Source organism: Citrus sinensis, chromosome 6 (assembly GCF_022201045.2).
Source record: "Citrus sinensis cultivar Valencia sweet orange chromosome 6, DVS_A1.0, whole genome shotgun sequence".
Classification (NCBI taxonomy): Eukaryota; Viridiplantae; Streptophyta; class Magnoliopsida; order Sapindales; family Rutaceae; genus Citrus; species Citrus sinensis.
This window is the reverse complement of record NC_068561.1, coordinates 19,649,444-19,664,320: the sequence shown is the minus strand read 5'-3', so window position 1 is coordinate 19,664,320 and position 14,877 is coordinate 19,649,444. Positions and strand designations below refer to the sequence as shown.

Here is a 14,877-nt window from a genome sequence, read left to right as displayed (position 1 = left end):
GGGTAAGGTTAAATTAAAGTCGGATATTCTCGACTCTTTACTCGACTTACTTAAAAAAATCGAGAATTTTTCAGATAGTTTTTTATTTCAATTGAAGTCAAGTATTCTCGACTATTACCTGATTAACATGAAAAAGTTGAGAATTTATGCTGAATTACTAATTGTGTATGGTTTGGTTGAAGTCGAGTATTCTCGACTATTTACCCGACTTCGAGGAGTTAGGTTTAGTTTTATGAGGATTTAATTGTGGTTATTTTTGTACTTTCTCTAGTTTTTTAGAGTATATTTATGTAAAATTTAAGAGTATTATAATTTTAGGTATATATTGGGTATTTTGAAGGAAATAGAGTACATCCCACACAATTCTCCCTTTTGAACTGTTGTGCCTTTGCTTAGTTTCGTGCACCCACTTCATAATTGTCACTGCCTTGAAATCGAGCGCATGACCCAAGTCTCCAATCCGAGAGGCCCAAAGGTATGCAGACCGAAGCCACTTTTGAGACTTTATTTGTGAGTCGTGAGGAGAACTCTGGTCATATATGGATGAAAAAGAGAGAGTTTTTAGTTTTATATTAAAAATAATAAAGATCATAAGTATCAGGGATCTAAATGTTATTTATGTGCCCTTGGCCCATTCGCCCTTTCGGATTAAAATTAATACGCCGTCGTGAGAAACTCCCCCCGCTTGTCGAGAAAAAAACAGAGACACAGAAAAAGATGGGGACGAGAGAGGTGTACGAAGAGAAATTAAGAAGCGGGAATTTGCATCACGATCCAACGATGAATCCTGGGCTTGGTTGCCCTCGCTGCCCTCGCTGCCTCTCTCTTTTAGACCCCAATTCTGTAACCTCTCTCTCACTCTTTACTTTTTTTTTATACAATATGATTTTAGCAACCCACTGAGGTTTGTTCTTTTAATTTTATTTGATTTTATTTTTTTGGTTGATTTTAGGAGAAAGGTGAATGGACTATCACTTCTGTTTTACACGACGCCACTGCTGTGGTCAGTTCCTTCTCTTAATGTTTTTATTGATTGCATTAATATATTTTTTTCTCTGTATTTTCTGTTGCTTTATTTGGTATTTGCATTAGCAATTTAGTTGAGATATTTGATTTTAATTTAACTTAATTTATTGTATAGCATTTGATTCTTGGTTTTACAGAAGTTTTATTGCATGCGTTTTGTAGTAAAATTTCATATTTGGTAATTGTTTAATGTTGTTCTAGTCGAATTTTGCTTCTGAAGATAAAACAGAAGTTTAATTTCTTGCTGTTTGGATTGTTGGAATTTTGATGTCTGAATATTATTATTATTATTAGTAGTAGTAGTAGTTTGGGTGATTGTAGCTGTTACTAATCCACTTTCACAATTGTTGTTGGAAACTCCTGGATCGCTTTAATTTGACTGCATCAAATCAATTTAACAGTGTCTCAGCTTGTGGTCAATTGTTCCTTTGGTCCGTGATGTATAATTCTAGTTGTTGTTTTTTTTTCCCCTTTCTTTATAGGCTGGCTCTGGCTTTGGTGCTATGCTTGGTGCAGTTTATGGTTTCAATACAGGGATCCCATTTCTTCAGAATCATCTTAAGGGACCAAAGTGGCTTCCTTTTGTAACTGGGGTAAGTAAGTCCCTGTTACTTCCCAATTTCAATTTGGAGTGCTTTCGGAACAGAGTTCTTTCCCTCGTATATCTTGGCTTCTAGTTGCATCTTCTTTGGCTAACTTTCTCCAACTGTCTTTTTTCTTGGCAGATTCCTCTACTTCTAATGTTTTCAGGTGCTAGTGCAGCATTTGGAGGTATGAATGGTGCCTTCATTCTTATTTTTATTTTTCTCAGGGGCATAGTAGTATAATATAGTTCTTTGCATAGCTAGTAGAAATTGTTCTTTAACTTCTTATTTTGGCTGGAATGGGATTGATTTATGATAAGGAAGCTCTATCACCATTTGATGTGTAACAAGAAGTCGAAGAGAAATATGGGGATCAGGAAAGACAGAAACGTGACCAAAATAAAAATATGATCTACTGCATATAAGCAACTAAAACCGTGCTAAGTAACTATAAGTGTCTCTCCTACTCAAATAAATGGCATTCTTTACTTTCTAGAAAATTAAAGTAAAAGTATGGTATTCTTTAAGTAATTCTTATATTCCATCAGTGTTTAATACTTAAAAAATGTGATTAATTTATTTAATGTTGAAAATATGCTTCCTTTTGTTCTGCATAGTCCGCCTGATAATGAAAGCTATGAAAATATGTGGGAATGTCATAGTTCAATGTTTTGCTTTGCAAGGATTCTAGTGGTTTTAGCTGTCAGAAATAGTAATGGAATTTGTAGGGTATCTGAATTAATACATTCTTAACACATGTGGTGTCTGTTCTGAGTTGTTACCTTGTATTGTGATCTTACATTGTATAGAAATATGATGAACTTTTATGGACCATCACCTGGACCTGGACCACCTGGTGATCTAAAATTCTGAGTTACTGGCAAGCTCTCAGTACTTGACAAGCAACATAAGAGTAGGCATAGTTTGTTATCCTCTGTGTGGGTTCCAGATTTCCATTCGAAGTCCGCCTGAAAGAAGAGTGGCAGGCAGGACGAGAGCCACCAGGGGATGGGACGGAGTTGACAAGGTTGTCATGTCGTTTGGAGGGAGAATACCAAGACTCAACATTGGAAGAAATAGGGTAGGTCATAAGCTTATTAGGTGTTATGTCGAATCATCTAAATTGACTACCCTTTTGGGTTGACTGCAAATATCCTTATGTTCTTTAAAGTTCTCCACAACATTCAGCCCATGACACTTGGTATTTAAGGATTGTGAAGGGTCATTGCTTAAACTTGTTTTGGCATTTTGGTGATTTTGTTGTGAAGCATTTCTATCTACTCAGTTGCAATAGATCACTGTTTGTTCAGAAAATGCTGCCTGCTTGTTTTATAATTGATGATGGATGGAGATTCTATATTGAGGGTCTATGTGGGCTTTTGAAGAATTTAATGCTTAATATTGTTATTATTTCGCCTAATTCTTTCTTTTAAGGAATTTCTTGGGATTCTTTAAATTTTGAAATAATTCCTTCTGGGCCAAAGAAAAGAGAATGGATAGCCAAAAACTATAATTTAAATCATTTCAGGTTCAACAAGTAATCACTGGTTTTGACCATTGCTATAAATTTCTTGCCCTATAAAACTGTGTAGGTAGATTTGTAGATCTCTGTGTAAAAATTTATTCTATACCATTACGATTTGAGGAATCGATGACCAAGTTACAGGTAAGACAGATATTTCCTTTATTCTTAATTATTCTGGATGATTCCAGAATGACAGAGCACATGCATTTCTTTCTATTTTTTGACCAATTTTCCTTGCACGACCACAAATACAGCATATGGTTTTGAAACTTCATTTATAATACAAGTCATTCTCCTTTTTTTTGATATCATTAGCTTCATCAGTTCTGTTAACAAGCCATTGAGTGGAGTGCTGTTATATTTTTATTTTGAGAAGCTTCAGAGGCTTGACTTGTGCAAAGTTTAAATTGCTTTGTCAAATGTGAATCTGCAGGTTATGCACTTCCAAAGTTTACCCAACTCTCTGTGACTTCATATTATGCTGCCTCCAGTGCCTCACATTATGGGATTTCATTGTTAACTCGAAAAATTGAAGAGGGCCACAATTCCGGAACTTGGCAAGAAAAGCTGAGATGAGTTTCTTTGGGTGCACAGGCTAGAGTGTTTTTCTCATTCCTGTAAGCAATGTTATATATGTAATAATCTGTTTATGGTTGTTCTTTATCCAGTTAAATTACATATTTTTGTTTATGCATATCTTTGAATTAGAAAACATGAATATATATTGTCATGTGATTAGATGATTTATGGTTCTGATTCAACCAATATCTGTTAGTTTAGTGATTAAGTAAAGATTGATGATTGCCTTCTCAGTTGATCAACCAATATCTGTTTTTGTGAAATTGAGATATAGCACACAATCTTCATTGTCTGACATCTTAGTTGGCGGCTATGTTGATTGCTGATCAGGTTAGATGACCAATTGGTATCCTGCATTACTTTATGGTGCTTGTGTTATAGCCAACGTGCTCCAGTGCAAATGTCTGCACGTTTAAAGTATAGATTTGCCTGAATATATGGCTGTTGGTTAAATCTACATTTTAAAATGTGCGTACATCATGTTTACTAATTGTTAATTGTAGACCTATCCCTATAAGAGTGTTTTTTGGCCCACCAAAACCTAAAACATGAGTCAAAAGTCAAGTACATAGAGCTAGGGGGAAAGCCATTGTTGTAGTCTTTTGTCTGAAATTCTAACGTCTAGGATTATTGGTCCAAGCTGATGGACTAGGCAGGGACCTAACAAACCATTCTATCAAAACTTAGACCTCTTGGGTAACCACGAAATTGGAAAATTGAAAATAATTCAATTTAAACGCAAGAGACGCAGCCATATTGGGGCCCCTGTATGCCAACGTGTATACATAATAAATTTGACAGGCATGCATTAAAAGGAACTGTTGTGCTGAATGTTAATCTGAGAGGTTGGTTACTGCTTGCAACTACCTGCTACAAGGCTTCGGCTTCGGCTTTGGGTATGGCTACAGCATATACTGTGAACCTCGTTTTGCAACTTTATAGAGTTGTGGGCCGATGTTTCTTAAATCCCACTGTTCTCTTACTCATTGTGTCAAAAAATTCAAAAAAGTAAGGAGTTAAAAAAGTGGTCCTAGTGATAATGTGCGTCTACTCTTCATATGTCTTTATTGTTGCCTTCTTTTATCATCTTCCTCATCACATGCCTTCTCTTCTGCATTTACTTGTAGGGTCATTTGATAGCTGGGGTTGATGTTAACACTCAGCTGCATTATTTTCAACGTGAAGGTACCGGATTACTTAGTTCAACTGATAAAATCTTCTGCAAACGACAATGATAAGAATGTGGCTTCGCAGTCATTTGATTTGATTTGCTATAGGACTTTTATTTGATAAAATCTTTTAGAATGGTACAAAAGACCTTTTGGAGTCCAAAAACGAGATCAAAGGTTGAGTTTAATTTACATGCACTGGAGAATTTGCATTTGTTTTATAAGCCTTTTTGTCATAACAATAACATTTTGAGGTTAGAAGTGTCTCTTTCTTCAACAGTTAAATTTACTGAGAAATTTTGTGCATGATTGAGTCACTGGATTGGTACATACAAATGTCTTCATGCACGGGTCAATTTTCGTCCCAAATCCTCATAAATGCTTTATTCTTGTTATTTCCCTTTTGGTGCTTTGCAACCACATAAAATGAAATTAATACCTTTCAGGGGTTGCAAATTACTTTACAGTAAAAATTATGTTCTTTTTCCCTTGAGTAAATGTACTCTGTTCGGTGGTGGGCTCACTCTCTCTCTCTCTCTCTCTCTCGCTCTCTTTTACTTTCTGCAAATTATTGACCCAGAAATTAAATAAAAGTAAACATTTCGTTACTGTGTCTTGTATATGAGACATAATTAGGTAAAAATTCATGGAAAGTTGTTTCTTAATGTAGTATGTGAGAACCACTATTCCACCTAAACTTATGCTGAATCTGAGAACACAAATAGTTAAATGGCAATTTATTTTTATGTTCATTTCTCATCTCTGATGTGACTGAAACTTTGCATATTTAAAGATCCGCTGGATCGCATTTACCATACGGTGGTTGATTTTCTTTATAAAGCTAAACTGATATTTATATTTCTTTCTGTTTTTGGTTCTTTGCTTGATGGATAGTTGATGCTGCTTGCAATAAAGTTCAATATTCGTCCAGCCTTAAAAGGTTTTTGCACAGGACTTGAATTAATTAACAAAATAATTAATCGGGTTTTGAAGATTACATTCAGCTTTGACTTTGCGCAGTTAATTAAAAACTGGTAATCAATTGCAAGAGGAGTTACTTCAACTTATTGAATTGATACCTAATCTATAATTTTGTACTGAAGAAATCTTCATCGCAAGTCAGCTCCCCAAATCTACATTGTCATTTTGCTGATTTTGTTCTTCCGTTGGCATATCAACACTGTACAAGCAATGGCAACAAGTTTTCAGATCAAGATTTTTTTAATAAAGAAATAAAGAGTCGTTGATGAACGAAATTAAATTTTCTTTTGACCCATATAAATGAGGTTCGAACCCAAAATCTCTCTCTTGTATAACTCAAAAAAAATTTATCATTTAAATTTAATTGCACTGATAGCTTTTCCTGCCATCAAGCTAGCTATTGAGGAGATTGGCCGTTTGACTAAATAGAAGATCATCTTTATGGTGCAAGAGTTTAGTTATGATGAGATCAAATATCTCGCTCAGCGGAGTTGTTTTATATTTTATATAATATTTAAATGACTTTTTAAAAGAATGATTAAAAGTCCGTAGTCCTCGTTTTTCATTGTAAAACAGGGATTATTTTACTTTTTATGCTTGAGTTAATTTGAAGCTGTAAATTCATATTATAATCATTTATCGCAGAGCCTAAAAAATTCAGCTGGAAAGTGTTTAGAGAGTACAATGCATACAGTACCTAACCTCAGTTTACTTTTAAGAGTACTTTTTTATGCAAGCATTGGAATTAATGCCATAATAAGTTGGCTTCGGGCATTTTCTAACCATGAGTGAGTACTGCATGCACATGTGCATTACTAGAAAGTGTTTTAGGTACTGCGACGTAGCAGATGCCAATTATTTTTCCCTTGATCGTAGAACTGTAGTGTCCTTTAGAAGCACTCTAAAAGAGACCCAGAAGCGTTTAAAAAGAAGAAAAAATAATAATAATAATAAGCCCTTTTTCTTTCTTTTTCATATATATAAATTTACCCTAGCTCTGAGTGTGCAGCAGAACAAGCCAATTTCAACATTTTCTTCTTCAATTAATCAAGCAAGCAACTTATTGCAATGGGGATGACTGGTGAGACAAAACACAAATCCCAACAAGAAGCTGAAGAGCACAATTTTACAAATCTTGTAATTCAGCGCTTTCTGCTCTGGTGTTTTGTTAATAATTCATTGAATGATGTCCATGCACTATCATCTTATGAGAAATAACTCTGACCTCTTTTGCTGTCACAGCAACTGATACATTAGAGAACAAGACATATGCATGGTATCATCTGTACTATCACTCAAATTTATATTATTCTTTAAATTAAAAAAAAAATAAAGAAAAAATTTCCACTACTAGTTAATTAATTAATTATTCACTTAAATTCTCTTTCTATTGTCTTTCACTTTGTAGCAATCACATAAGAGCTAAGGGATAAAGAAAATAAAGGATGGTATCAGTCTATATATATATATATATATAGCTGTACCATGTTTCTTGTGTCCCTTCAAATCTCTGCTCATAGAGCAAATGAAAGTTTTGGTTCTGTTCCCTTCTTGTGACTCATGACTGAACAAATTGAATATAAATTATCATGTTTCACAAAGGTGAAAAGTAATAATGTGCCTGCATATAAGCATTTATTAATTTTAAAAAAAAGTGAAATGTATTTTCTTATCAACCAAAGGACCCACAATTAAGACACATAAGATCAAAGATTGTACGGTTCTCGTGTTGTGGCCATAAAATTGCCAACCTTGTTTCCTCAGCTGCAGGTCTCAATTAAAATTGCCACCTTTGTTTCCAGCTCAATCTTTTAAGCTCATATCAAAGTTATTTAAAGTTTGAATGACATTATGATGAGTGATACTATCATGTACTGTTATTGATTAACTAATTTTAAATATTATTATTACAAAACAGTTACAGAATTGTGTCATGGACGTGTTTAGATGCTCACTATATAGTGGGTAAAATTGCCGATTTTTTAAAAGTTTTATTACACTATAAATAAAAATTAAAAAAAATCACATTTTTTTTTCTTTTTATTTCTCAAAAATATTGGTCGGAACTGAGAATTGGGAAAAAGAGAGAATATACATTAGAGTTTAATGAGCTTATTATATGAATATGTTACCAGAAAATGCCATGGAAATATCATTTTCTTTCTGCAAATTATGCAAAGAAATTAAAAAAGAAACGACGTTAAAAGTTTTAAAACCTTATCACCCCGATCATCATCATCATTTTCAAATTTTCTCTGTGTTGCAGTACTGAATCAAAAACTAAACTCACCTCTTTCATCAACCCACCTGTCAATACAATGTAATAGGTGTATGCACACATGTGTAACCTACAGATGCTCATTCCAAGTTTCTAACACATCCAGTTCTCTATATTACATTCCTCGCACGTGTGAACTAAAAATTAACTCTGAAGCAGATCATAGATTTTGCACTGAACCGTATGATCTATCTTAGCTTCTGTGTACAACTCATGGGTCTTAAAAGGAAAACAGATTTTTTGCTTTCTGGAAACACAAAATCTGCTTCCAAATTGAAACACTAGCATGATAACAAGTACATATAAAACATACTGAAATTCGATACATTTATATTAAATATCAATGAAAACGGCGGCCTCTCATTTTCCTCAGATTCTCATTCATTAAATTTGATATAATAATAATAATAATAATAATAAAAATTTTAAAAGTAATATTACTATAGGTGTAGATCCAAGCTCACATGGTCTTGCGTGGTTGGTTTTGATTCATGATAAACAAACCTGCTGCTTTGTGAAGAGCTGCTAGAGCCACCACCCCCACCACCACTAACAACAATTTGCTGGAGATGGGAAGGTTTCATCAATTCTTGATCAGATGCAAACAATGGCAAAGGATGCTGCATCATCGACCGGTCACGATTAAAACTAGCGTTATGAGTTTGAACGGTGGGGATTCGCCATAACCCTAAAGGGCTACCATTGATGGGAGGAGCAGCCGGTTGATGATGATGAGGAGAGTAAGAGCTGTGATATTGGCTTCCATAAAACCTAGTACTAGCACTAGCAGCACTACTAGTACTAGCAGTCCACGAAGGGTAAGTGATATTTGGAGCCGAAGCCGGAGCCGGAGCAGCCGCGGAGCCGAGCCTGGTGTACTTCACAAGGCCGTAGAAATGATGATGAGCATCAGCGAGGGAGTTATGGACCATAGCTGCTGACTGAAGATGGGCGCGCTTTGCGTGTTGGCGCTCTCTTTTGTGTGCGTTTTGATGGCCACCGAGGGCTTGTGAAGTTGGGAAGTTTCTGCAGCAATAATGACACTCAAATCTTCGGTTAGTATCGACATTATTATTGGTTTCATTTTCTTTGATTGCAGCACTACTTTCTTCACTAACAACATTGGTCGTCTCAGCTGATGACTCAGCAGAGCACTCTTCGCCGGCAGTGGCGCCCGTGCCGCCGAATTCGATGCCGAAAAGCCGAATGGCCGACTTTTCTTTAACGGGGGTGCCATGAGGGCGGATAAAGGGGAGTTGAGAGAAAGATTCAACGTTCATGAAGTCATGAATCTCTTTCTCGGTAGGAGAACTAGTACTCTTGTCCATGGCTGGCACTGGCCGCTGGCTAGGGTTTGGGCTTAGCTAGATTGCTAGGTTAAGGTGTGAACCGACGAAGAACTGTGTGCGAAGATTGAATTAAGGAGAGAAAGGGAGAGGAGGAATTGAAATTGGTGGGGGAATGGATAGTGGGGCCTACAAATTAGAGAGAAGGGATGCAGAGGAAGAGGAAGAGGAAGAGGAAGAGGTCTGATTATTCATGGGGGGGATGACCCATAGAGCCTGCTGATGACCCATTATATTATCTGAGAGTGAGAGCTGACAAAGCCACAAGTTCTGCTCAGATTGAGTTTGGCTTATGCCAGTTGAATTGTTTTGGCTTCTGAAACTACCCTACCATCTATGCAGCTTCCTTTTTCAAAAAAATAAATTAAAAAATTATATAAATATATATCTTTCTATTTTACTTTTTTTTTTCCCCTCAATTTTGCTATCACAAAATTTTGGGTGCTATTTTGGTGGATATTGGATTAATTGTAACATGCGTATTCTTTCTTATTTTTAGATACTTTGTTAAGAGGTACATGTGACAAGAATTTGATAATGAAATTATAGAATGAACGAAATATTTAAGACTGTCTCACCATGCTAAGAATTAGAAAAATCATGTTTATGTACAACTTATGATTGATTAGTACGTTAATCTATTTTGATGATTGACTGGTTTTAAATAAATGGAATATGACAAAATTTTATTGAATAAATATTCTGATAATCCTTCAAAAATCAAGATATTATGAGAATCAAGTGAGCGTAGTTATTTGTATTGAGTGTGACTTGGTTCAACTAATAAAATTTTTTATTTATGTTCATAAAATTTCAATTTCGCGCAGAATTGATATGGAGAGGAATGGTTTATGTCGTTGCAATAACAATTAAAACAATCATTAAAAGAACTAATTAATTAAAGCACCCATCTAGACATTATCATGTATCATTCGAAAAATTAATTGTACTTTTAATTGTATGATAATAACAAAAACAACATTTATTGACATTAATTAACCAAATGATCATACCGTTACTCGTATCGTTAACATTTTTTTTTTCCATTTGAAAACATTAGATATGATTAAAAGAAATGGAGGATTTTTTTTCTTAATTTTCAGTTTTACTGGTCAATAATCAAGTTAAAAGGTTAAAGATAATAGGTTATGCTTGCAGTTTAAAGACCGTGAAGAAAGATTCCTACTGAGTTGAGTAATGAAGAATACTGGCCCCAAGATGTGCAGTGAATAATTTCTGTTGCACACACCAAGTACGCGGTAACAACCTAACGAAATCATTAATTACTTGTTTTATTTCTTAGGGAAATTATTAGCCATATACCCTTAAATGACACATGCATCAAACGTGTGTGAACATTTTTTAAATGTATCACTCGTATATCCTAAGTTGACAAAATGCTTCTGCCGTCCACCAATCTGTTAACTTCCATTAGAAAGTTAACAGAATTGTGGTAAATTGACTATTTTGCCCTTGACACTCAAAATGAGGTAAAAATATAAATTTACTCCAAAAATTAATGTAAATTTTCAATACACAATTTTTTTATTTTGTTATTAACAATAAATTTTTTTTATTAAAAAATGAATTATTAATGGTACATATTATTAATAATTATCCATAAAAAATATCTATATTATACCATAAAAAATTATTAACAACATATTATTTACAATTATAAATATTATACCATAAAAATTTCCAGTTGGAGATTGGAGGAGTAGATCTTCAAAAATTTATGTTAAATTTTAGAGGAGTAGATTCGGTTGTAAAGTAGTTTTTTTTAACAATTATCCGATAAATGAGATGACATTTCATTTTTATCAATATATATCATATGACATGTCATTTTTTACTAGGTAAATGGGATGGCATGTCGTTTTTTTAAATCAAAGTTTCATAAATCTTAAAAGACTAAATTACCCTTATGATGTCAGCGCTTGCAAACGGAAGTTAACGGATTGGTAGACGGCAGAAGTGTTTTGTCAACTTAGGGTATACGAGTGATACACTTGAAAAGTGTTCACACACGTTTGATACGTGTGTCATTTAAGAGTACGTGGTTGATAATTTCCTTATTTCTTAAGTTATAAGTCCAAGAATATTTCTTCTTGAGAGTCGAAGACTAAATTCTTTTCATTTCATGTTAGGCTTTTTTTTTTTATTGTGAGATAATAAGGATGAAAAAAGTAAGTGTGTGTGTATATATATTAAAAAAAAGGATGGACAAAACTTAAATTTATTTTTTAATTCTTTATTTTTTAAAAAATTTGAACTTGGGTGACCAACCAAATAAAATTACTTGAAAACCATTCAATCTTAGGGCAATATATTAAAATTAATATCAAACAATAAAGATGTGCTAATTATGAGGTCATGAAATGCTGTAAGTATTATTAGATAATTCTAGCAAATTATGTAAATTTGTGAGCTATCGACAAATAAATAACGTTATTCTCACACTGTTTTCAAATATTAATGCGGGCAATTTTCTCCTTTATTATGACACAACACAGGTTCTCTCTAGTACTTATTATGATGTAAGTAGAAGAGCCCGTTATCAATTCAATGAGGTCACAGCTCATAGGAAAGACATTGAACGGCAAAACATTTACATCAATAATAAATAATGTGGCTTAGTTTAGGTGTGGAAATTGAAACTCCCCCACGTCTACATTTTTCATGATTTTATTATATGACTCCTACCCAACATATGTACGTGTATGGGTTTCTATGCAACATAATGACATAATTTTTTATTTATTTTAGATTTTCACTGTAGTATGATTTTTTTAATTATTTTTTATTTATTTATAAGGTGAGAGGTGAACAAAATTTAAATCAATTTTTTAATCCCTTTCTTTACTAAGATTTGGACTTGATGGCCAAACAAAGGTATCTGCTTACAAACCATTTAGTCAAGACTAATTAAATCTCATCACGATCAAATATTCTTTTTTTCCCAATTTTTTTCCCATTCAATCAAGATTCTTTACTAAGAAAAATGATAGATCAACAAATTCCAGTTTTAACGTGAAATGGGAAAAGAGTTCACAAGAGACAATACTATATAATTAAGTTAAAATTTACAATACCATATTAGAAAAAAGCTGTTTAATTGGCCAAAAGAAAATTTTCAAGTATGGGTGCATTGTGCGACATGAGTAATAAAAGACAAGTGCCAATTGAAATTTTCATTATATATTTACATTTTATATATTGCTAGTTTACTTTGACCATCATAAAATTTACTTCTGCTCAAAAGTAAATTTGACATGTAAACAACGAATAACTAGCTAATTGAACAAGCAAGACAAGACAAGACGTTGTATATAGATAGGTTTGATATATAAGTAACAAAAGTAATGTAGATAAAGTAAGCATAAATGATCAACAATTATTATCATCACAATCATCTCATGATCATCAGCCAGATGTATGCATGCATATTTTATTGTTTTGTTATATGAGAATAAATCCAAAAAGAAGCACCTTTCACGATTTCATATTATCAATTATTAAAATTATTATTTTTATTTTTTATTTTTTATTTTTGAAAGCGAAGGAGCATAACACTCTTTTTTCTGTAAACATCCGACTTCTTCCTCTCAAACTCTAATAGTTTATGACATGTACTTGTGTCCATCAATCAGCCAACAACCCACGTTAGTTAAAAAGAAAAATGGTAATTTTCTCTCCTTTAATTTCCGAAGGAAATGATCGTGGCTTTGATTTCTCTCTCTCGGGGACCAGGTACCAGTAGTTGGTGTTGGTTCTTTATAGTTGTTGGCTGTTTTATATCTGTTGCAGGGATTCTGCAGCAACGTGGTCCTGAAGAAAGTAAAAATGCTAATACCCATTATTAGCCGGATTGTTGTACAAATGGAGAAGATACAATTGCAATCATCCTCCATTTCTTTCTCTTAATTCTATGGATAGCTAGCTAACAAAAGTACAACTTACACTCTCTCCTTTTTCTTTTATCCATTGCTTTTATTTCTTTCTTCATCAACATCAAAGAATATAGATTATAAGATTATATATATACAGTATATTAGGACAGCCCTTATTTAGTGCAGAAGTACCATGTTTGAGATGCTGATTCGTCACTATAGCTACAGTATATGTTCAATTTGAGCTAGAGGGCTATAGCTACAGTATAGTGAATAAATTTATGTTCAACTCGTCACTATAGCTGCAGTATAGTGAATAAATTTATACAACAATATAGAGAAATTAATTATCACTCTTATTATTTAATGTGGTTTAAAAATTCTACATGTACAACAACATAAAGATATAAAAGTAACCGGATAATTTTTCTTTTTGGAGATTTTTGTTGGATCTTTAATCCAATGCTAGGCTTGTATGTGAATAATTATGTGTTGCAGACTGTCATTTAAGGTTAAGGCTAATTAAAAATGATCTATTAAAGTTTTTGGTAATATGCGCTTTAATATATCTAATAGGGTGCCTTTAATAGACTTAAGAGTGATCTTTATTTCTATGATGGGCTGGAATAGAAATACCAAAAGATAACATGAAAAGTTGTCTGTATAAATGGTTATAGTCTCCAAGTCACACATATCGTTTTATTCTTTCTGACATCCCATCATTAGAGAGAGCACAGAGAAACTTAAAGGATTCTCTAGGAGAACGTGTTGATCTGAAAGATAAATCATACTACTCCAAAGAGCAGTTAAAGCATTATGGATTTAGGTGCACTTTTGCATATTCGTTTATTGATTCTTAGTGATACAACATAAATGTTTCCTGAATGATAGGTGATGATTTTCACCAAAAGGTTATTATTCTAACAATTTTTGCCTATTTTATAATTCATAATGGCCATTATAATTATCACTTTTATATATCATATTGAACATGAAAATTATCAACTATATACCCTTAAATTATTTTGTTATAAAAAACACTACAACACTTTCAAGTTGTATTATTCATCTATCCTAAATGTATAACTAGTATCATTCATCAACCAAATCGTTAGTTGCCATTAGAAAATTAACAAAATTGTTGCAAATTGACCATTTTTGCCTTGACAATCAATTTAATATAAAAATACATGGAAATTATCAGCCATACTTTAAGTTTATCATGTTACACAAAATGTTAGAAATATTTGAATTTATTGAATTTTCCATCCTAAGTTCATAATTTATATCAACCGTTCAACAAAAAAATAACATTGTTAGAATATTTATCATAATTTAAGTAAACCGGTCATTTTACCCTTGAATTCAAGAGCATTTTTGACTTTGCACCATAAATAATCAAATAAATTTAGCTTTTTTAATTATGAAATCGAATTTAAGGATTGAATTGATTGGTGTTTATGAATTAGGGTTTAGGCTGACTTGTGGATTCATTT

The 14,877-nt window shown here is 33.1% G+C and overlaps 2 protein-coding genes across 3 annotated transcripts; one reads left to right on the top strand and one right to left on the bottom strand.

Annotated features, from left to right (window-relative positions):
* The first annotated feature begins 664 nt into the window (after positions 1-664).
* On the top strand, positions 665-5,642 carry LOC102617162 (uncharacterized). Of its 2 annotated transcripts, XM_025093289.2 has the most exons (6): positions 665-843; positions 953-1,003; positions 1,509-1,619; positions 1,752-1,797; positions 3,569-3,752; positions 4,842-5,642. In XM_025093289.2, the coding sequence occupies exons 1-5, from the start codon at positions 718-720 to the stop codon at positions 3,709-3,711; spliced, it is 477 nt and encodes a 158-aa protein (XP_024949057.1). In that variant the 5' UTR covers positions 665-717; the 3' UTR covers positions 3,712-3,752; positions 4,842-5,642. The 2 variants fall into 2 exon arrangements, with proteins under 2 accessions (XP_024949057.1, XP_006492826.1); XM_006492763.4 differs by lacking the exon at positions 4,842-5,642 and having other exon boundaries at positions 3,569-3,878.
* Positions 5,643-8,204: 2,562 nt separating this feature from the next.
* On the bottom strand, positions 8,205-9,836 carry LOC102617549 (zinc finger protein 8). The gene has a single exon (XM_006492849.4). It carries the CDS (start codon positions 9,468-9,470, stop codon positions 8,583-8,585), a length of 888 nt encoding a protein of 295 aa, XP_006492912.1. The 5' UTR covers positions 9,471-9,836; the 3' UTR covers positions 8,205-8,582.
* Between the last annotated feature and the right edge of the window lie 5,041 nt (positions 9,837-14,877).

Bases quoted from the DNA above. Each gene is read 5' to 3' on its own strand.
- LOC102617162 (XM_025093289.2), top strand. From the start codon at position 718: ATGGGGACGAGAGAGGTGTACGAAGAGAAATTAAGAAGCGGGAATTTG. The intron at 844-952 runs GTAACCTCTCTC...GGTTGATTTTAG, and splicing joins CTCTTTTAGACCCCAATTCT to GAGAAAGGTGAATGGACTAT. The intron at 1,620-1,751 runs GTAAGTAAGTCC...TTTTCTTGGCAG, and splicing joins GGCTTCCTTTTGTAACTGGG to ATTCCTCTACTTCTAATGTT.
- LOC102617549 (XM_006492849.4), bottom strand. From the start codon at position 9,470: ATGGACAAGAGTACTAGTTCTCCTACCGAGAAAGAGATTCATGACTTC.